The 24,348-nt window shown below is 41.8% G+C and overlaps 1 protein-coding gene across 1 annotated transcript in view; it reads right to left on the bottom strand.

Annotated features, from left to right (window-relative positions):
• Positions 1-24,348, bottom strand: part of GRAMD4 (GRAM domain containing 4) — a 102,334-nt gene that overhangs the window by 69,444 nt on the left and 8,542 nt on the right. The window contains exon 2 of the mRNA XM_048501590.1: positions 7,088-7,298. Within this exon, the coding sequence (XP_048357547.1) occupies positions 7,088-7,298 (211 nt within the window). The remainder of the gene's footprint in view (positions 1-7,087; positions 7,299-24,348) is intronic.

Raw genomic sequence — 24,348 nt, forward strand, 5'->3', positions numbered from 1 at the left:
TTTCCCCCCTCCCCCCTCAGAATTAGGCCATTCTGATGGAGGCAAATATGGGACAGAGAAATCCATTTAAAAATATTCTCCATGCTTTTATTTTTCTGTTCCTGTTGCGTTTTTGTGGGAAGTCAAGTGCTGTGATGACATGTGAAGGAAAAACCGCAGATCAGATGTCTGCTCCATACATTTAGCTTTCCTGAAGTTATCCCACCCCTCGCACAGCATTCTTGATTAGGATTGGCTTCCTTGACTTACTTTTTACTTCTGTTTTGTGGTGGTGGGGTTATTGGGTTTCAGAAAGTGAAAGTTTTACTTCCCTCTCCCCCTGCACCCCTTCCCCCACCAGGCGCCAAATGTGATAATAGTGTAATTATTTCAGGGAGATTATTAGCATTAAACTTCAGACCTAGTTTTGGGGAAGCAGTGTAGGTAACCTTGTTAAGCGCTGTTAAATCCAACTGATTTTCATGGGAAGAACTAAAGCACGATCCTTTACCTGGGAGTAAGCACAGTTGCTGGCAATGGGGCTTGCTTCTGGGTAAACCTTCCTAGGGTCGTGATTCACCCAGTCGAAGCGTTGCACAGTTGCTTCAAAGCAAAGCCACCAACTTCCACCAAGCTTACTCCCAAGTAAAGTGCACCTTGGAGCCAACTGTTTTTTCTAAACGAAAACCTCAGTATTCAGGTTAAATTGCCGTGTTGGCACTTTGCGATAAATAAGTGAGTTTTGGGTCGCAGTTTGGGCACTTGGTCTCGAAAAGGTTCGCCATCACTGGCCTATGGCCATTTCCCCACTGAGAAATTAAAGATGGATACAACCAGGTTTCAAAAGAAACGGCACCTTTCATTGCGGTTTCACCCTCCCCACTGCAGCATGTATGCGATGAGGACATCCATGTCTATCACGGTTTTAAAAAGTGCACCACTCCCCACGATCGTGCGATTGAACACACAATCTGCTCAGCGGCTCTTTCTTCCTCGTCCTGATTGGCTGTTGTGCTGTGTTGGGGCGGGAATTTTTTTAAACTTTTTTTTCCACAGTTACATCATCACGTGCATGCATGGATAGTTTTTGTGCTAAACTACAGTTATGCGCGGCTTCGGCACTCTTTACCCACGCAGCTGCACTGGCACGAAAGTCAAATTTTAGTTAACAGTTGGCACAGAAATCACATTCCACGCAGCCACGTTTCAACGTAGCCTCCGCCGGCGCGAAACAAAAAAAGAGCTATGCACGCTTTGTGCACAACCCTCTGCGCTCTGATTGGCTGGTAGGCTCCATGTCATTGCCAATGGTGGAAAAACAAACCTACATTCAATCCCTGAACCTCCCCACTGATCTGGATTCGGCATGTGTTTTTTTAAAAAGGTGTACTTTCATGCAGGTTCTTAAAAAACACATGATAAGGGGGACCAGGAGAACCAGAACCAGGATGAATCTATGTTCAGTGGTTGAGTGGTGGGGAGTTCTTGATAAAACCTGGATATTTCGCATGACTATCACGCGATTAATTGACCGTTGGGATTCTACCATAATATTGGAAATTGTGCAGAGGCGTAGCTGGGCCAAATTGTGCCCAGTGCACATTCCAATTTTCCGCCCCCCCCCCCCATGCCCCCCGCGGCACCCTTCCCTACAGCACCCCCCCTTCCCTCTTCCCACACTTTCCTTAGTTCCTTTCCTTTTTCAAAACTTTTTCAGGCTGCAAAAGGCCTGTTCTCAGTAAAAACAGCCTGATGGGAACTATACTTACCAAGAGACCTGGGAACTGTAGTTCCTCAGGCCATTTTTACTGCAAACAGGCCTTTTGCAGCCTGAAAAAGTTCTGGAAAAGGAAAGGAACTAAAGCAAGTGTGGGAAGGGGGTGCTGCGGGGGGCGGGGAAAGGGGGAGGGGCAATTTTCCATGCCCTGCCAGGCAATAGCGCCCTGATTACGCACATTGCACTCCACGCCTCGCCAGCCAGCTTTAAACACCTGAGGTATTGAATTATTTACCCCAGCCGTTTAAACATCAGAAGAAGACAACACATAGGCCAAAAATTTCTAAGGTAATCTGAACTTAATGGCATATTTTTACAATTAAAACAGGAGGAAGTGTGCAGTTGTCTGGTGCCTTACGTACTAACTACAAGGCAGGAATTTACTGTTCTGTAATGCCGGGGGGGGGGGGTCACTTGTGTGCCTTGTGACCATGGATGCTGTACACAGAACTATATTCTGTCTCACAAAAGAAAAATACAAAAATTGTAACTTCTTGTAACTGCTGGACAGTCTTTGTTTTAGAATGCTCCCAGACCCAAAGGGAGCATTCTAAAACAAAGATTGTCCAGCATGGCGAATGAAGTTACAATTTTGGTTTTTTTCGTTTGGTGAGATAAAATTAAGAGTAGTCAGAGGAATACTGAAACTACATGGGTGGAGGTAAAATCTAAAAAGATTAATTTGTGGGAGATAAAAACAGCATTATTCGTACAGCAAAATGAAACTTATTTATATATTTCAGATTATTAGATGTTAGAGAGAAACAGCGGCCTACCAACTACCACTACCATCACACTCTGCTTGTAATCATCCCGACCAGTGGAATAGTAGTACATTAAAATGTGCGCAGTTTGATCCAAAAAGTCAAATCAGAAGTTCTTAAATATATTCATACTGCAGTAATTTGTTTCAATGGCAGACAGTAGTTTGGGGTCCAGGAATAAAACCAGGCCAAAGTTTGAAGAATCTTCAGACTTGTTTTCTCTTTTCATCACACGCCACCACTAAGGATGTAACAGGAAATTCTCTTGTTTTTCAGTAGATTATTTTGTACCAATGGTTTTGTTCATAGCACTAATTGTTCAGAGATAACAAAACCACTATCTCTCCATGAAAAAGAGTTGCTTCTGTAACTAATGATTAAAACAAAGTTGGATCACATGGGTCAATTTAAAAAAGAAATGAATTGATTGATGCAATAAAGAAAAAGAGAAGGTTGGCATGGAAACAGTCATTCTGTGTGAAGAGGTGAACCTCAGTTTGTAATTAAGCCCCACTGATTTCCAAAGGAGAGATTAGCATTCCTTCTTCTAACAGGCCATATGAAAGGAAAGGAAAACAACACAGGATAATCCCAGCCAATTCAGACCTATAAGAAAAAGTTTTTATGGCATTTCATGTAAAGAAACACACCTGCAGTACACTAAGTACACTTTCCTGGAAGTAAGCCCCATTCAATGAACTTTAAGAATCCAAGTAGATATGCTTAGGAAAACTTTCTATACTAAGCAAGAAATATTTTGAACCAGATGGATTTTTAACAAGGCATGTTAAAAAGAACAGATGTTTAGAAAAGAAACTTAAAAGGGGGGATGAAGCAATATTTCTAAAATATTAAAGAAAAATGTGTAGAGATTTGTGAATCCTTAACTATGAGCTAATTAGTTGGTTCCACTTTCACAACATAACCCAGTGATATATTACATTAGAACCAACAAACCAGGGTTTGCACTGTTTCCGGAAACAAGGCTTCTGAAACAGGAATCCACTGTTTGGAATCCAGATTTGCAGGGGAAGTGCAAGTATGGATTGCTGGATGATTTGTAATGCCATCTCTCCCTTTGACTGGTTGTGAAAATAGAAGAAACCAATTGGATTGAGAAGACAGCAGCAGCAGAGATTGTGTGAAAGAGGCTGAAGTGCCTTCAGATCACATGCTAAAGTTATTTGATTAATTCATTTAAACCCCATTTCCTCCCCAATAGAGACCCAAAGCAGTTTGCATCATTCTCCTCTCACACATTTTATCCCTGCAAGAATCCTGTGAGGTAGGCTAGGCTGGGAGTGTATGGCTTAACCAAGGTCAGCCAGGAAACTTCCATGCTATGAGTGGAGATCTGAACCTGGGTCTGCAAAATTCCAGTCCAGCACTCAACCCCTACACCACACTGACTCTCCTTCTACATATAATCTTAATATAACTGGCAGGATATTAGTAAATTGTAATTATGTATGGTAATGTTTACTCCAAACAATTTGGACAAAAAGTTCTAGGATCCATATGGAGGTCAGTATCCTACAGAATCAATATGGTCTATGCCCAGAAAAGTTTTGAAAAGTAAAAAAAAATAGAGAGAGAGAAGAGTTGGTTTTTATACTTGGCTTTTCTCTACCAAAATGAGACCTCAAAATGGCTTACAAAGTCCTCCTCTTCCTTTCCCCACAACAGACACCTTGTGAAATAGCTGACTGGCCCACGGTCACCCAGCAGCTTGAATGCCAGATTAGAGTCTGCCATTCATGTGGAGGAGCAGGGAATCAAACCCAGTCCTCCAGATTACAGTCCACGGCTCTTAATCACTACACCATGCTAGCTCTATAAATGTAAAGGATTGCTTTACATTTTCTGTGTTCTAATTAAACTCTAATTTATCAAGACATCTGAAGACATACAGCAAAAGTGGTCTGTCTGAAGGGCTAACTTGGATTATAAATGATGGTTTGTACCTAACTATAACTAATTGCCATCAGAACTAACTGTGGCTTTTTGCTACATCAAGAGATGCCAGTTTGTTTCGTAGCAGAGCTCCATTCAGTCTCCAGGATACAACTAAGCTGCACCAAGCAAAAGAACAATCCAGTTGGTTCAGCAGTAATTAGCTACTGAGGATGCTTCCTTGGGTCACACCCTGAATCCTTCTCTCCACATTTTCCCTTCCTCCCAGTGAAGACTCACTAAATACAACTATTTGGCTCCAGCCTCTTCTATGAGAAAATTTAACATGCACTGGACAAAAGATTTCAGTAGTTCATGTTCTTTATTCAATTTGCCAACACACTCAATAAAAAATGTTCCATACAAAACATTATTGCAATAACTCACTTACAGCGATACCTTCTTCCCCACCTAGAATGATCCCCTTTAAACTCCCCCTTTATATCTCAGAAGGGACCATATCAGTGACATTGCCATTATCATATGTTTCTTCCTAAGCTTCAATTTTACTTCTAAAAGGTTAAGTAATGTAGCAAACCAGTGATTTTTAAAACAAACTACAGATGTTCAGCACACGCGGTAAGCAACCATAATGGGTTTTTTAATTCATACACTTATTCAATTTTATAAATGGTTTCTTACTGAAAGAAGATATCTTAAGTGCTCGTAATATTCAATTTACTAGCTGTGAACATGGCTGACAAGCAAATGAACACAAAGATTGAGTTCATGCACAACGTAATTTCAAGTGATCACAAAGAAAAAACTAAGGTTGTCAAATCTGTGTAATAAGTTGATCTGATGCCATCAGTGATATAGAAACAAACCTTTTTCTTTTAAAAAAAACATACCCTAAGTGCTTCTCTGTACTGAGGATAAACCGAAATGGTTTTGACTCAACATTCCAACATTCTAACTCATATCATCAAGGTCATGCTGTAGAGTCAATATAACAGCTCAACTATCCACTGTCTTCCTGTGGCATGGCACGGAGCAAGTTATTTTTAACTTGAAAAGCTTGGAACAAGCAATTCTACAACACTTCAACAGAGGGAAGCAACCACTATTATCTCATTATTCTCACTATATTTTGGACAATGAATTTTACTGCATTTCTATACATTTCCTGATGTAGGACTCAATGTCCTACATTGTTTTATTCTTTCCTTAACTGGAGATGTTCCAGGATCTAAACCAGGTTCTGAAACTGACGCTAGAGCAGAGGTCAGGCACAAATTAAGCCTTTCCAGGATCAGTCTTAAATTCTTTAGATAAACTTTGAAAGGCTCAAAGTAGGGCTGGGAACTTGAGAGAGCTGCTGCCAGATGGGGTCACTTAGTACCAAGTTAGATAGACCAAGGCACTTATACCACAGATAGCAGCTTCATATGTTCTGTTCTTCTAATTCCATTTTCTTCTCTCAGTTTTCTCACTTCTGTCCCTTTCTCTTTTATTCCCTCCACCTCTTGCTCCAAAATATATTAACTGCAAAGCTGGGGAGGGGTGCAATACTTCTTAATAAGAAATCCAACAGATACAATGTTTATTTATCTAATAATAAAGTTAACAGCATAATATTTTGAAACAGAGAAACAGAAATAGAAGCCAGTATCTGAATAAACCAATGAACACCACAATACAAATTCTAAATGCAACCCAGAAAAGTATCTTAGAATCTGTGGCATCTCTCATATGTGCCAAAAGAATCCCCACTGTGCTTATTATCTTCTGGAGGACCACTTAAACTTTGAAATACTACATTTGAACCTCTTCATTTTCTTTTCTGATTACTGACAGAAAGTCACTCATAAGAACTTCTAAGATACTTTCCAAAATATATGATGGCACCACTAGTTTAATCTGCCTTTAGAAAGGTTACAACACAGCTGTGGGTTACAAACCACTGGGTGAAAGCCAACTGGATACTGCACTGTATTTGACTAAAGTAACATTATAGTGGACAGTAAAATGCTACCATTAAACTGCCATTCTGCCTTCATTACCAAACATTACAAAAAGTAAATACAACAATTTAAAATACACAAATAGGCTATTAGCATGACCAGGGTTTTGCATCAATATACACGTCACACAAAAGTTTATACCAATTAGATACGACATGGAAAATACATCATATTTATCTTTATTTCTCATAATAAGGTAGATAACCAATACTGCATTTAACTATGGTCATATCTAACCAAGATTTGATGCCTTAATGACAGTTAATAAAAGGGTGTCTTATAAATTGTACAAAATAAATAATAAATAAATAGATGAGCTAAGAACTGTGATCTGGTTTTTGCCTTGAAAGCAGAAAGACAGAAAAGCTGTCCTAAACATGATTTGTGGATTTGTTGCAACATTTAACTATAGATATCATAAGATCACTTCAAAAATAGTTTCATATCCTGATTTGCAGCTAATTGTTTAAAATATCCAGGTATAATGATCAACTATGGTTAAGGAAAACAAACCCTGGTTAACTATTATGTCAGCATAGGGACCAGTAAGAAGTTAAGACAGAACCAAAGCTCTGCTGTAAGGAACGACTTCCTCATTTTTAATTTTAAAAATGCTTGAAGTACACACATCAACCACTCAAAACACTTACAGGGTCTCTCAGTTCATCACTGTCTTTTCCTGATGTACGAGGTATTTTCATAGGGACGTCATCTCCGCACTCAGTGTCTGAAGCATTGGGAGACTCTGCTATATCAAGGAACTCATCTCTCTTGTGACCTCTGAACCTTATTTTGTCTAACTTTTTTAGCATGTTCAGCACGGCACCTTTCTGCTTTATCTTAACATGACGATTAGAGTCCCTGAAAAACACAAGATAGGTGAACAAAAGATTATTTTCGGAATGTTCATAGTAAAACAAATATTCTAATTTCACAGAATGTTTTAATAATAACAAATACTTGATTAATAACCAATATAATTTTGGAAAAAAGAAAAATAGACTAGCACTAAAAATAGACCCTTATTTTTAAGATAGTTACACAGAGAGTTACACCATCTTTCCCACCAAATGGACAGTAACTTGGTATCTCAAATGATAATTTCTAAAAGGTCATTCATAGGTTGATATCATTAACTTTCAAATAAATAGCTTTATATCAAAAATATACTTTCACTCTCCAAGATCTGCGTGCTCATCATCATGGCTATGTGTAACACTTGTGAGCCAAAAGGTCTACAGTTCAAATCTCAGTTCAGAAATAAACTTACAAGAGACATTTAGGCAAAGGAAATGGGCAACCCAATCCAGAGCTGATGCCACACCACCCTGCTGCCTCCAGAGGGCTTTCCAGTGGCACGAGCAAAAACTAAAAGACATAAAACCCGCCACCATAAAGGCTTCCAGAGGTCATAACAGACTTAACCTATTCATAAATGACCTGGAAGTAGGGGTGGGTAGCGTGGTGGCCAAGTTTGCAGATGATACCAAATTATATAGTGTGGTGAGAACCGCAAAGGACTGCGAAGAGCTCCAAGCGGACCTTGATAAATTAGGTGAGTGGGCTCAGAAATGGCAAATGCAGTTCAATGTAGCAAAATGTAAAGTGATGCACATAGGGGCAAAAAATCCAAACTTCACATACACGCTACAGGGGTCAGTGCTATCAGTCACAGACCAGGAAAGGGATTTGGGCGTCTTAGTTGATAGTTCCATGGGAATGTCAACTCAATGCATGGCAGCTGTGAAAAAGGCAAACTCTATGTTGGGGATAATTAGGAAAGGAATTGACAATAAAACTGCAAAGATTGTCATGCCCTTATATAAAGCCGTGGTGCGACCGCGCTTGGAGTACTGTGTTCAGTTCTGGTCGCCACATCTCAAAAAGGATATTGAAGAGATAGAAAAAGTGCAGAGAAGGGCAACGAGGATGATTGAGGGACTGGAGCACCTTCCTTATGAGGAGAGGCTGCAGAGTTTGGGACTCTTTAGCTTGGAGAGGAGACGTCTGAGGGGGGATATGATTGAAGTCTATAAAATTATGCATGGGGTAGAAAATGTTGACAGAGAGAAATTTTTCTCTCTTTCTCACAATACTAGAACCAGGGGGCATTCATTGAAAATGCTGGGGGGAAGAATTAGGACTAATAAAAGGAAACACTTCTTCACGCAACGTGTGATTGGTGTTTGGAATATGCTGCCACAGGAGGTGGTGATGGCCACTAACCTGGATAGCTTTAAAAGGGGCTTGGACAGATTTATGGAGGAGAAGTCGATTTATGGCTACCAATCTTGATCCTCTTGATCTGAGATTGCAAATGCCTTAACAGTCCAGGTGCTTGGGAGCAACAGCCGCAGAAGGCCATTGCGTTCACATCCTGCATGTGAGCTCCCAAAGGCACCTGGTGGGCCACTGCGAGTAGCAGAAAGCTGGACTAGATGGACTCTGGTCTGATCCAGCTGGCTTGTTCTTATGTTCTTATGTTCTTATGCCCCACAAGGGAGGTGAAAATCCAGTACCCAAAGCACACCGCAACTAATTGCAAACCCAGGGTGGAAGTCAACTAACATTGGCTCCATTCCTGGGAATGTCCCAGCACACAAACACCCCACGCCAGCATCCAATTGAGGTGCCAGGGCAGCTGAAGGGCATCCGACCCGGGTGCCTTTGCCCTTTCCAGTGGTGCAGGTGCCCCTTGCGCTGGTGAAGGAGGAAAATGCTGTTTCATGTAATGGATTATGCCTTGCCATTTGGATTGGGCCATTAGCTGCCTACTTGCAACAGGTACTTGCAGGTAATACTATCTCAGAACTTATAAGTCTGTTATAAGGATTGTTGTGATAATAGGTTGGATCCTGCATATCTATTATTCCAGTAGAAGTGCTTTTCTTCAGCACAAAGAGCCTTCCTCTGGCACCAGAGCTTCATTAAAAGACTCTGAGCCACAAGAAATACCTTCATTGGGACAAACCTAATGTACAGAAAAAGATCTGAATGCAACAACATGCTACATAAATACATAATAGTAAATTTCACAAAGCTGTCAACAGGAGAGCAAATAAACCATAGATTAAAAAAGGGGAGAAACACAGGCATATACATAGCAATGCAGACTCCCATTTCTAAACTAACATGGACTTGAAATGACACTTGTGGAGAAATGGGCTCCCCCCCCTCCTCTTCTCCAATAAGGTATCATATATTTGGAGGACTTAAAAGATGCCAGAGGGACATCAGGAAGAGCTACCTGACCGAGTGGGAAAGATATATTGACCCAGCTTGACCAGGTCAAAAGAGGGTGGGGCCAGGGAACTGATAAAAGTGATGGGAGCAGAGAGCCATGGTCTCTTCTCTTTCTCTTTCTGCTGGGTCACTGAAGGGAGCAGACCTCTTGTCAGGGCTGTACAGAGAGCAGCCATTTTTGAACCATGTGCTCATCTAGGGAGCTCACTCAGCCTGCCAAGTAATGGGAACTCTTTGAGAATTGCAACCTTCTAAGCTTTAAGGGCCTACCCTATTTTCAACAACTGCTAGGGCATGTTTAGGGAGAGGGACAGAGGATTGGCATTTATATCTCCTTTGTTTTGGAAACGCTTGCTCAATCTGGTACAGTGCTAAAATATATTTGTGACCATTTTATTTTTAATAAATATTTTTTTAAACCTTGGATATGGGGAACAGTTTTCTGTACCACGAATGCCCCACCGTCTTGGATGTGCTATCTAAATAGGAGGAAGGCTGGCAGCTGGCAAACAGCTTTTCCTCCGGGGCCTTCAATCTGCCCTGTGGAACCCAGGAGAGGGGAACCAAAAGAAACTAAGGCTAGGCTTCACGGTTGGAAAGAAAGTTGGAGAGCCCTGACCTTCCCCAGTGGACAGTTCCTCAAACAGTCAGGTGGTAGCAACAGTTTACCCAGAGAGAAAGCTAGCCCTCCCCAGGAAAAGTTTGCAACCTCTGGGAGAGGCTTGGGAGTAGAATAGGGCCTGCCAGGCAAAGCAAGTCTGTTCTGCCACAACACTAATAGAAATATTAGGAGCCTTTTAGATCCCATCAACTTGAAGAAACAAAAGACCATAAAGCAGTCCATTCTGGTAGCAACTGTGATCCCTCACATTAAGATGTTCAGGACACTTAACCAAGGAAGGAGTGAAGATGTAAAGGCCCAGAGGGGAAAACCTAGTGGTAGAGAATGTTTTCCACCTCTACCCCCTCAGGGCCCTCCTCTCAAATTTTGGAAATTTTGAAAAAAGGAAGAAATTTTGTAGAGCACTGAAAAAAACAGTACAAAATATATTCTGTTTTGGAATTAGAGAAATGCTTTAAGACAAGTTTTTACTCATGCAAAATACATAGAATGAACTTTTTCAAGGAAGCCATGATATATAATTATATAATAATTCCAGCATATAGAGAAGAACTTATACAACATATTTTCAATTTACTATACAACTATGTATGGTTTGGATAACAATATGCCATAGCAGTGGTACTCACTTTGCAACTTAAAGAGAGCCACATTCTTAACAACTATCAACCTAAAGAGACACTATCTACTGCCATCCTTGGTGTGAAACATGCACCTCGGGAAGGCACACCGTTTACCCATTCCTACAGTGTTTCAAGGTGAGAATTTCCAACCACAAGTCCCACTAGGCAAGGAACTTGCCCACTTTCCTGAGGTCTTGCCCACTTTGCTGGAACACAGGGCAGGAGCCACACAGGGGAACAGGGCTCACAAGAGACACAGGTGACAAAGAACTTAAGGAAAAGTTTAGAGAGTCAAGGTAGTATAGTGGTTAAGAGCAGCAGACTCCAATGCTGTGTAATCTTGGCCTAGTCACAGTTCTGTCAGAACTCTTTCAGCCCCACCTACCTCACAAGGTGCCTACTGAAGGAAGGGGAAGGGAAGGTAGTTGTAAGCCGCTTTGAGACTCCTTAAAGGTAGAAAAAAAGCCAGGATATAAAAACCAACTCTTCTTCTTTTCCTGTTATTAAATAGTTCAGAGTTTTCAATATTATACAGTCTAACTAGACATCCAAATAAGTGTGTCCAAATAATATACTCTCTTTTGCTATAAAATGTGTTTTCTAATTTCACTTTTATTTTTTCCACTTCTCAGATGGCAGAAGAAGGACTTGAACACAGATACTGGGGTGCAATGCATTTTTACACCACTGAACATAGGGAATGGATTAACCAAGTGGTTTCTAGAGATGTGAGCAGATTTGTTAAGTATCAGGAAAAGGAGACCACACAGAAGATGTATAACTAGTTGGAACTTTATTTTAACCAAAAAGGTATATCAGGAGAAAATCTTGAACTGAACTGGCTGCTAATAAGAGCATTACTGGACTAGATGGTCTGCTGCTCTGATCCAGCAAAGTTCTTCTCATGTTCTTATATTTAACTGGAAAGTGAACTGCTCTTGCCATTTCCTCCACCTGAAAGTGTGGCAAGCCAGGAGTGCTAGTACCCTGCAGTATCCTAAGATGCAATACTTTATTTTTATCCACAGTAATTAACAGCAGCCATCCACTTAGATAAAAGAATGCAATAAAGAGACACAGACAAGGGCACCACGGGGGTGCCAGCTCAATCAATCACCTCAGGCAAGGTGCCAATTCAACCCTCAACAGACCAAACTTCTGTGATGCCTGAATGCTGCCAAAGAAGCCAGGAAAATGCTTTATTTTTTACAATAGAAAAGTTGCAACACCTAGAAAAACTATCAGTAGACAGGTGCTGTTAGCTCTGGAAACCTGAAGCAAAAATGCCTTACTCTTCCCATCCAGTGGCGTAGAGCCAAGGGAGAAGGGGGTGCAACGCACTGGGCGCACACCAGTGCAGGAGTGTGGTTGGGGCGTTCCTGGGTGGGCATGGGGTGCAAGGTGCATGCGTGCCCTGGGCGCAATTCCCCCTTACTCCAGCCCTGTTCCCATCTCCCAGATGCCATTGAGCAGGAAAATAACAAATTCACGGTTGTTGACAAAGGAAACTACCTTATAAAAGCTGATCTTCCAATAAATCTATCGGTCTTTAAAGTGCCACAAAACTCTTTGTTATTTTTGTTGCCAATGACTAGGTATGGCTATTGCTCTAGTCTAGAACAAAACTATTATTCTCCAAATGAACCATTTAGTCCACTGCCAGTATTTTAAAAGAAAGAATTAGACTGATGCAATTTAAGAATCTCACAGAAAGTCAAGGTAACTGGGGGACTCTTTTCTATACTAGAACGGTTCTGTATCACCAGACTTTAACTTCAGCATATTTCAACTTCCTTCCAGGTTGGTCAAAACTAGTTTAAAGATTTTTAATTGCAAATTGCTAATCAAGAGGGAGGAACTTAATAATATGCTTGGTTTTTTTTTTCAGAAATAAGCCCCCTGTGAATGACATGGAACTTACTTCCAAGCAAGTATGCATGGGACAGCATCCACATAAATCTGAAAATGGGGTTCATTTGAAACAGCAAAACACAAAAGAATCTGTCCAGGAAAAAAAAAACAGTCTGCTGCATTCAGAAGACCTTGTTAAAAAAAAAGATCTTTAAACACTACACAATTTTCATGGTTTTCATGGGATAGAAGCCACCCAACAGGAGGATCAGGTGGCTACCGCAGACTCAAAATCTGATGGCTCCCTCGGTAAGGACAAAGGTCTTATGCCTATGAGATCCAGCTTAGAGTGAAAAACAAAAGAAGGGAAAGGAGAAGACAGTCCGATATATGCTGCTAATTTATCCCTGCATAAATTTAAATGCGATGTAAACAGAGCAACAAAGGAAATGTCTGGTGGAGTAGAAGAAGCTCACAGGTTTAAGAAATGAACAAAGTATTGAGTCAAGAGTCCAGGCTCAATGGATAAATACAGGGAAGGGAGAGAAATCCACGCCCAGCAATCCAGGAGCAAGTGTTGAGGTGTAACGTTTTGTGTGTCAGAAAATACACTGTGCCAGGAGCTTTTGCACAAGTCTACTTTGTAAATGTTGTGACGTCATGTCACCCTTTGGGTCAGCAATGACTTAGTGCTTGCAAAGGAGACTACCTTTACCTTTAAATACCGTGTTCCTGGAGTTTTGGGCAACCCAGGATATTATAAGTCTGAAAAAAAATAGTACAAGGAGGGGCAACAACATGGGTGTATCTCGAGCATGTTCCAGAGGAGCTGAATCTCTTGCTTTTAATTGGTTGACTGTAAAGTTTACAGAATAACTAGAATGTAAAAATGCTAAGTGGAAAAAGTTAAAACAGCTGGGAATGTTTATCCACTATAACTATGTCCAGGATGATTTATTTTTGATTAAACTGCAGTTCTCTTCCAGAAGCTGGAAACATCACCAAGATTACAACATAAGGTAGGAATTCTGTGTTGTGTTTATAAAGCACAACATTAAAAGGTTACAAAACCAGTTTATAAGCAGAACATTGCATGAACTGTGAGGAGGAGGAAGAAGCGATTCTTATCAACTGAAACAGAACGATATTTTAGCCAGATCCATTAGAGAAGATTAATACTGACACATGAAGATCCTTTGAACTAGAAGGAGGAGTTGGTTTTTACACCCTGCTTTTCATTACCTTTAAAGAGTCTCAAAGTGGCTTACAATTACCTTTCCCACCCAACAACATACACCTTGTGAGACTAGTGGGGCTGAGAGAGTTCTGAAAGAACTGTGATTGGCCCAAGGTTACTCAGCAGGTTGCATGTTGAGGAATGGGGTAACAAACCCAGTTCTTCAGATTAGCGTCTGCAACTCGTGTGGAAGAGAGGAAAACCAAACCCGGTTCTCCAGATTAGAGTCCACCACTCCTAACCATTATACCACACTAGCTCTTTAATACTTTTAGCTGCAATCAATATTGTTAGAGAGAAAATGAAAGGGAAAAAACAAGTTTTAACAGGTTTGCCAATAGACCAAGCCTGAATTTACATTACAAATGCAGACCTGTTTGTTCAAAGAGCTGTACTGTTTTCCCAATCACAAATAGGGAGTAGATGTGTCTGAAAAAGGATCACGCAAAGATATTAAACCCTATGGGAGGAATGCAGAAAAGGGCTTCTGCTGAAGATTTTCACATAGAAGCAAGATGACAAGGATACGGGTGAAGTTCAGGCAAGATCTAGCTTACCTGGTCATGTTCAAGGATGGGGTTCAAGCTAACTAGTTGTTAACTTTCTGTCTAAGTTAAGGTTAAATGTTGAAAACGTACATCAACAGAAAATGACAGAAATACCTTTTACCAAATACCTTCTACCTTGGCTAAAACCCTCAATCACATGGCTCTTCTGAATGGATTGCCATACATACTAGACGCCTCCCATTCTTTATAGAAGACTGGGCACAAACGAGTTACCCGCCATCAGAGTAAGAGTAAGCTCAGAATTAGTAATCCCCACCTGATCACTGCAGCACAAAGAGATGAGTCACATGGGGACAACAGCTACCTCAGACAATATTACGACAGGCAGAGAGAGCCTGAATGTCCACCTTCAAAGCAGGTTGTTGTGGGCTTTCTGGGCTGTGTGGCCGTGGTCTGGTAGCTCTTGTTCCGAACGTTCCGCCTGCATCTATGGCTGGGATCTTCAGAGGTGTATCACAACAACCAGTTGAGTCCGGCTGTGAAAGCCTTCAACAATACATTCACAACATTTCCCCACATATACAGCAGTAGGCAGCTGAGATACCAAGTGATGCAAATATGAATTAGCCCTGAGTAAACAGAGAAGGTGGAGTTCTCTTACACAATGTTTACACAAGGTTGTTTTGGTATCATTCTCAAAGTTCTACACACTTTCTTTGCTGGCACATTTCAAAAGCCTTATCTAATAGGCAGTGAGCACAGAAGCTGATCTGCTTCTTGTGGTTTCTTTTGCTCTTTGTGCTGGTTTCCCCTGAGGTATTTATATTTTTGGCAAGCACACATGATGCAATTCAGGGTTTGCTTCTTAACCCTTCTGCAATGTTGTGAACAAAGATTTCATATTTATCACCCAAAAGCTCTATCAGCTAGCAGAATTATTTTATCTCAGGTGGAGCTGTTTGTGAATCAGCAGAATTGCCTCCAGATTGTGTGTCACATGTGTGCACAAATCACTCAGTGATGAAGACTGGCTGGCCTTTAACCTCAACAAAACTGAACCTACACGACCTTCAGATCATGAAAGTCTATTCTGTCTCGCACAGATGCAACGGGGTGTCACTACTGGCAATCATTTTCCACACATGTGCAGTGAAATAGTTCTCTTTTAGGCTAGCACATTGCTTCACACAACATCACTAATGGTCACACAGGAAACTGGCCTTGTCTTAAGCAGTCTTTTACAAGCAAAAGGATTGAGGTCAAGAGTGTCATGTCAGCTTGCCTGTAAAATGGCAAGTCTCCATGGCAAGAAACCTTTGCTCTATTTTCAGGGTCAAAAGGGATGCCCTCAATTACTTAAAACCTTTTCAGGGAAAAAGTACGACTGGGCTTTACACAGCAAGATGACAATGTAAGTGAAGCTTTTCAGAATACACCACCGACACACAGGGTTTAATTCCATGCTTAAAATCCATACTTTTCATATATAGATCATTAGCAGTTATCACCAATGCCATGAGAGTTAGAACATTTGGCTTAACCTAAGCACATCTTGATGCAGAACTGTTCATTTGACTGATGGATGGTATGCACAAGGCACGAGAATGTCTCTTCGTCAATCTCCAACACAGACTGCTGTGCTAAGTTTTACAATCTGACACTCTCACAGACTCTCCAGAGTCACTTTCCAGTGCCAACCAATCGTCTTGCTCTCTCATCCCCCTTTCACCCCTTCAGTTGACCTCTCAATTTAAAGAAACACACAAATTACAATTTAAAACATTACAAGTGGGTATCTAAATAAGGAGCAGAGAACTGGAAGTCTGAACTAAACTGAGTCAGAGCGTGTAGAAACTTTGAGAGACTAGAAAGGGAATCAAATCCTAATAGTGTCTCAGAGATGTAAAAAAGTGAGAGAGTGGATTGATGCAAAATGAAAGTCACCTCAGCAGAAGTTGTTGCCTCAGTTTCACTTATTGTAAATTCTTTTTTGAAACCTTTAAGCTACATAACATATATAAATAAAATTTAATGTTGTTAAAATCCGACACTGGAATCCCACACTATACTTTGTCCCACAAAAAACAAAACAAAACAATAAGTGGAATTCTGAATTCATCCGCCACCACTTCCTTCCCCTCCAACCCTCCCTCCACCCCAAAAACCAAGGTGGGAAGGAAGAGATGCCTTCCATCTCATCCTACTAGACAGCTCAAGTCACGGGGCGTTTACTTCCAAGCAAGCATATCGAGGCTCATGGTGCCAATCAGATTGCTACTTCAGACTGCTCCTGGGAAAGAAAGGCAGAAAGTCTCGCCTGAGTGTACAGCGCCATGGGTTCTGTTGCAATGTAGCCCAGAAAGAAGAACCAGGTTGAAAGTGTCTCTAAATAAAAATCTGGAAGGCAGATACATTTATGCCCTATTGCTGTCCCCTGTGCATAGGTGCAACGCAGTCCAGCCATCCCTTGCATTTAGGGGGAAGGATAAGTTCCCCTCTGGAGAACAGATAAGGCAAGAGGCAAATGAATCCCCAGAGGCCAGCAGCAGGCAGGAGCTCAGTTTGCAAAGGGAGTTAGCTGGGGAAAGAAAAAGTTAAGTGAACCTGTGGAAAGCCAAGCATCACAGCTTTAGAAAGGGAGAGCACTGCCTTCAAGGGCCAGTCCTCCCAGGGCACCTGCAGAAGTCTGAAGTAAGCTTGAGCCACTTCTCCAAAGACATAGCAAAATAAAAGGGGGAGGGCTACAAGGGAGAGAAGCAAAACAGTTCAAGGAGATGCCTTACCTCCCTCCGGTCCCACAGTCAGAATCTTAGCAATAGGAAATAATCCAGAGATGGTGAGCAAGGGAAAAAGAAACATGGACATGACTGGCGTCTGCTCTCCACCAAGCTTCTGCATTGTCCTCTGGAGCTGCCGTTGCTCAGCTGCACCTTTTGCTAAAGTCACTCAGCAACAGCAGAAGTCGGGAGGCTGCAAAAGGAGCCGCGTAATTTGTAAATATCACTGGGGGTGCTGCTCTTTGCTGACGAGCATCACACAAGAGGGGCAGTCAGCCTACCCATTCCCCCCCCACCCTCCCACCTCCCCAATCACCAAGCTGAGTCTGCCCAGTCCTCCCGCAACTCACCACTCACCCACCCACTCGCTCGCTCGCCCACCCATAAGCATCCATTTTCTCCAAGGGAACAGATCTTTGTAGGCTAGAGATCAATTGTGTATCTTGGGAGAGCTCCACCTCTCACCTGGAGACTGGCAACCCCATGAGTCACCCATGTAGTGGGTGACTGGACATAACGCTCATGCAGAGACATGCCTAACATGTATGGGCCCTGACAGTGCAGCAAACATCAATTCCTAATAATAAAGCTGAAGATTACCACTTCTGGAATTCCAGCTGTCACTAAAGAGAAATATGTAGTATATGTGAAAAAGGACTGGTCAAAACTAAATAACATGTTCTTGTCTCCTTGGAGCTTCGATACAATTTAGATCAGGATGAGTTCTGGAGAGAGAAGGACTGCATTTGCATTTCTCTCTCCCCGATAACCAGTCAATCTGTAGATGTCTATGTTCATTGCCACTGCATCATTTGAAGGGGATTAATGCCTGCCAGGTTTTGGGTTTTAGCAGCTATTCTGATGGCTAAGTCATGCTAAGACAAACCATCTGATAGATAGCAGCACTCTGTACTATGGTGAAAGCAGGAAGCAAAATCCTGCAATACAGTCATTGAATTATTGTGTCCTCCTTTACTACATGTAAGTAGTTATAGACATTTACATTTCACAGAGATAAGTTTCCTCATATACAGAGTTAGACACTGATCTCTCTCTCAATGAAATAGTTCATGATAGCACAAACAATGCTACACAATATGTCACGTTACTGAAGGCATGTCAACTTCACATCAGTGATCAATATTTTTAAAGTGAAAACATACAAGATCATTGATTCAATGAAGGCCTGGGCTGTGATACACAGAAAATTACCCATAAAAATTCATATCTAGTAGCACCGTAAGAAGAAACATTTGCCAGGGTATAATCTTCCGAGAGTTATAGCTCACTTAAGTGTGAAGTGCGCATTGGCTTACAAAAGCTTATACCCTGGAAAATGCTGTTGGTCTTAAGACTCAATTTTTGTTCTGCGACTACAGATTAACGTGGCTTCCCTCCTGAAATAGTAAATACCACAGCCCTGTAATCAAGTTCGTTGGAAATATTTTGCACACAGGAGAAAGCGCCAGTCCACGATGGGTTGCAGATGCCTGCTGAACCACCCTTCCTCATGAAGAAACTCTTCCTGTTTTATGTAGGAAAGATGAAAATGGTGTCCCCTTGGACACCACTAATTAACAACTTTCCCTCAAAGCTAATTAACCGCTTTCCCTCAAAAAAGAAAAAGAAAAAACCTCTTCACATTTCTGAGTAGATGATGGGAGGAGGCATCATACATATCACTCTTCCTACCACACTGGAACCATTACCATTCTTGTACACCCTTCTATGGCTTGGTTTTCTATGTAACCACATTAAGATTTTATTTATTTTTTATTTATACTTTGGGCTTCTAGACCGCCCCATCCCCGAGGGGCTCTGGGCGGTGTACAGCAGATAATAAATACAATTTTAAAACATCATAAATAGGCTAAAACTTATAAAAGCAGCGAAAACTAGCTAAACATTAGCATTTAAATGTAAAATAAATATAGGCATAGGTGTAGGTGGCGCCCAGTGGCTAATATTAAATTCTTCCACCCCCAGGGAGAACGGTAGGTCTAGATAGATGTTATAGGCCCAGATGTAGAGGCCGGCGGAAGGGCCAGCAAAAGGGGCCAGCGGAAGGGGGCCAGTGGAAGGGGGAAGCTTTTATGACTAAGTTGAAGCTAGCAAGGGGTTCCAAAGTTGTCTTCCACTAGTGGAAGGCAGGCAGTTTTTTCCCTTTCCCCCTCCCTCATGCAAACTTCTACACCACACACCATACTGTTTCAAGAATGCCCCAACCCCCAATAGCAGCATTTCAAGGAGAACAATGGGTGACAGCAAGAAGAGGTGGGGAAAAATCTGTTTTGTGAGCAGAGCCTTTGGATCCAACTCATTGTAAGATAAACTAGTTTCATTCAGAAGGTTAACTATAGCTCCAGAGACAGTCAGAAACAATTGAAATCTGAGAAACACATGGCACAATGAATCTGAGAAATCACCTGATTAAGATGCTGAGCAACTCGGCTTTCAGAGACGTATGCAACTAAACAGGCCACCCACACAGTTACTATCTGATTATGTTACTCATACTGGTAGGCCTGATCCTGACCCTTGCCACACTCAAGTTTTTTACACTGAACATCCAGCCAGATGAGCAACCCTGGGGAATTCAAAACATTCCCCAGAGTTTAGTGATAGTTCTGTTGCTCCTAGGAAGAAAACATTACACTGCTGTTGTACCAGGGGTCAGTATATCCCTACAGCAATTCAAATCTTTAGGTGTATATAGTGTGGCAATTTGGATTACTGGAGTGGATAGTTGTTGGGCATATATATATATAGTAGCAAAGTATAACAGAACAGACAGATTCTCAGTTGCTTTTTATATATGAGTTTACAAACTATAAAGGGAGGGTTACATGGAGATAAAATAAGAAATCCTTTCTTTCCTGTTACACATCTACATTACTATATATTTGGTTACATCTTGGTACCCATCTGCTGTCTCATGCCCATGGTCGTGGTGGTGGTGGTGTCGTGTCCGTTCAAAGAAACAGAGTTAACTTTATAACTTCAGATGCACATGCTCACTAACGTGTAAGCAGTGGCTATCTAACTGACCAATACCTAATCAATAGATCAGGTCATAAACAGCTACTTCAGCAATTTGTTTACATATAAACAGCAAAACCTTTTATAACTGAGCAGTAACAGACACTTGCAAAATCCCAACAATAGCTCTATTGAGCAGCCTTTAGAAGTTTCTCTTTGTAAGAATCAACAGAGTTCCTCATTGTGTTGCCTCTGTGGTTATCCAATAAGAACTGGGCTTGGGACCACTAGAGTGCCAAACCTGGAAGCTGGCTTTTCACCTTTATTTGCCAGTTTTGTTTTCTGAGGATATTAATAATTTCCTGTCTTTCTTATGGTCAGATCTTTATGTTGACAGACCACTCTTGAATCTAAACTTTGTGTTTTAGGGTTGTCCATTCTGCCTGTCTATTCTTTCACAGGCTGCAAGACTATCCTAAGCCAGAGCACTGGGGATACCAGAATGTCAGTAGGTTCTTGGCAGGGCTTGTAGAGTTTGCTCTACAGTTTTTTGGTATTGTACCGCCCCCCACCCCTTACTGTTCCACCTTATATTTATCAATTGTCTGTCCGAAACTATTGGAAGGCTTTTCTTCTGGCTAGGCTGTTGTTTTGTTAGGTAGATTCCAGTGAGCACTCTGTGAGAGGAGGAGGAGGAGGAGGAGGAGAAGGAGGAGGAGGAGTTTGGATTTATATCCCCCCTTTCTCTCCTGCAGGAGACTCAAAGGGGCTTACAATCTCCTTGCCCTTCCCCACTCACAACAAACACCCTGTGAGGTGGGTGGGGCTGAGAGAGCTCAGAAGAACTGTGACTAGCCCAAGGTCACCCAGCTGGCATGTGTGGGAGTGCACAGGCTAATCTGAATTCCCCAGATAAGCCTCCACAGCTCAGGCGGCAGAGCTGGGAATCAAACCCGGTTCCTCCAGATTAGATACACGAGCTCTTAACCTCCTACGCCGCTGCTGAGAGAGTGATATTATGTGTGTATGAGTCTGCTGCAATTGAAACTTTATCCCATATTTTCTTTATTGATTGCTGACTGCCCCTTTGAGAAATCTGTGACAACAGCTGGTATTGTCTCCAAGGTCTCCCCTGTTTCCATGCCTTTCCTGCTTGCTGATACCTATCTTCATCTAACTTTGGCTCTGGGTAAATTTTTGGCAACAGTGGTTTTTACGTGGGATGGAAACAGGCAGTGGTATTTGTAACATTCACTCTGTCTAAGACCACTGGGTAACTGGATTGTTAAATAGAGAAACACATATGACAGCTGTTTTTTGGTAACTCACTCAGGTATACCCACAAGGAGCTGAAGAAATCTTATTTCCCCCCCCCCCATTTCCTGCATTTCTTCCATGAAAGACCTTTTCTTCTCTCCTTTTCTCGCTTCCTTCTCTTCTCCTTACTACCCAACAGACCTTTTTATCTGCTCTGCTTTTCCTCCCCCTGGCAGCCTCTCTCTAAAAAAACTCTAATCCAGTATGGGTCAGCCAAGTTGCACAGTACTGGCCACTGGGTTGGAAAGAACACTGCTTCAAAACAGGGAACCACAAGTACTTGCAGGAGGCACCTAACTTTCCTGTGCCTCCCACCTTCCTATCGACCAACCAACCCACCTTTTATCTGCCCCCTTCCCATTTTTGGTTACTGACGTTTATTTACTTCTCTTCCTCCACACCAACCTCTACAATGGGACACAAAGCAGCCTGAATCATTATCCTCATGTTATCCTCCCAATCAACCCTGTGAGGTCGCTGCAGCAGGCTTAAAATCACCCAGTGAGCTTCCACAGCTCCAGGTTAAGAAATTTCTGGAGATTTGGGAGTGGAGTTTTGGGAAGGGAAGGTTTGGAGAGGGAAGCAACTTCAGCAGGTTATAATGCTTCTGCATGCTCCTAGCTTTGGAACAGAATTACTTGAAAGGGAGTTTTTATATGCTATTTTTTTAGCTCTGTCATACTCCCACTTTCATGGCTTTCCACAGACTATCCAAAACTGAATTATTCAAGAGGACTTTTCTACTCTGCCAACAGAGTTGAACTGTACTGAATGACTCACAAAATTACTTGGAAAAATTATTGGGGACTGTGCTATATAATTTCTTCCAGGAGTTTGTTCCTCAAACATGGGGTACTGGCAATGGTCCCTGCTAGGAACAACAGAGCCCCCTTTCATGGGACTATTCACGGAGAGGCAATCCTTTAAAATTGAATGGCAAACGACCTGATCTCTTCACTGCTCCCCTGTCACATATCAGTAAAGAAATAAATTAACAGGTAGTCTGAATAGCCTTCCTTGAGGAAGAAGCAACAGGGTAGATGGAGAAGAAAGCAAAGGCCTTGGCTAGAGATCATGGAGAGATGGTGCTTTTCCCAGAAAGAGAGAGAAAGTAGATGACGAAGGAGGAAGATAAGGCAGAGAAAAGGAAGGTAACAGTGAGTTTTAGCTTGGCTTTCATGTAATGCCAGGCCAGAAACAAAATATTTATAATTGATCAAGATAATATTTACTAACTTTCCTTATAGCATAGAGAACTGCAAGGGAAACATTTAGGCTGGAAAATTTCAAGGTCCCTAAACATATGATGCAGGTCTCCAGAAATCAGAAGAGTCTTGTTCAATTCCATTCTTATTTAATCAGTCTGTTCAAAGTCTGTATCACACTGAACACTGAAGCAGAGTGGCCAAGTACAGTATAACAGAACAGCTCAAGACAATGCTTTCATAAAAATAAAATGGTAATAATCTGCTGCAATGTTTACTATACACATCACATTGCTTTTACTGCACTAGCTTCTACCTTTGTAAACCATTTTCTGTCATGCCATAGACCAGTGGTGGCAAACCTATGGCACTCCAGATGTTCATGGACTACAATTCCCATCAGCCCCTGCCAGCATGATCAATTGGCCATGGAGGCAGGGGTTGATGGGAATTGTAGTCCATGAACATCTGGAGTGCCATAGGTTCGCCACAATGACCATAGACAATTTCTGTCTGCATTGTTTTCCAGTTCTGGTATCTGAAAAAGGGAACTTTGACTCTCAAAAGCTTATATTCCAAAAATCTTGTTGGTCTTAAAGATGTTCCTGGTTTCAAATCCAGATCAACATGGCTAGCTTCTGAAAGTTTTTAAATCTTGCAATTCCAGTCCTATTATACCATTTATCAGCCACCCTAAACTGTCTGATGTAATTTGTTTTATGCTTTGAAATCTACTTTGAGGGGGGGTCTATAAATAAAGTAAGTAAAACATTGAGAACTATAATAACAACATGCTCCACAAAAGGATCCCATTTGTTCCACAAGAGATATATATTTACACAAAAGATATATGTTCCTAGAATCTAAGCCCCAACACAGAGCTAGAATTCTTTATGCTGGCTTTATAGAGAATCCAGGGGAGATGAAACAAAAGGGCAATTACTACAGTACAGGTGGCACCTGAAAAAAAACTTTCAGAAAAAGTTGGCCAGGGAGATTTGTCTCCACCACTGCCATAACCATCAAAGTGCCATGAGAAAGAGAAGAGCTACTCCAGATGACCTAGTTAAACCAAGACAGCCTTCCAGCTAACCAGCAAACAAAAATCACCCACACTTGAGCAGAGAGGGCAGAATCCAGATTAAAACAGTAATTTCTGAGGCTTTCTCCTTCCCACTGAAGTCCCCTCTTCATGTCATTCCTTGGAGGGGGTCAACATCTGTTGACTACATCTGTTGGGAGGGGGGGTCAGTTCTATTCTGTCACTGGACAATCTAGCTTGGATCCAGCCCAGAGTCTTGAGTCAAAGCTGACAGGCTCCCGAGTTCATTAGGAATGCACCACATTTCCCTAGTGCAGAGGCTGCACTTATGCATGAAAGCAACCTGATGCATGCGACTCCCACACCCATCCCGCCTAGTCAAAGCTGAGTGAGATAAACTGGGCCCTTGCCAGTTGGGATAATCAATGTGTTCCCTCAAGGATGGCAGGATGCCGGATGGATGTTAATCTACAGCCATTTGGAGTCTGCTCAAAACAAGATGCCAA

This window comes from Sphaerodactylus townsendi, linkage group LG06 (genome assembly GCF_021028975.2).
Source record: "Sphaerodactylus townsendi isolate TG3544 linkage group LG06, MPM_Stown_v2.3, whole genome shotgun sequence".
NCBI classification, from domain to species: Eukaryota; Metazoa; Chordata; class Lepidosauria; order Squamata; family Sphaerodactylidae; genus Sphaerodactylus; species Sphaerodactylus townsendi.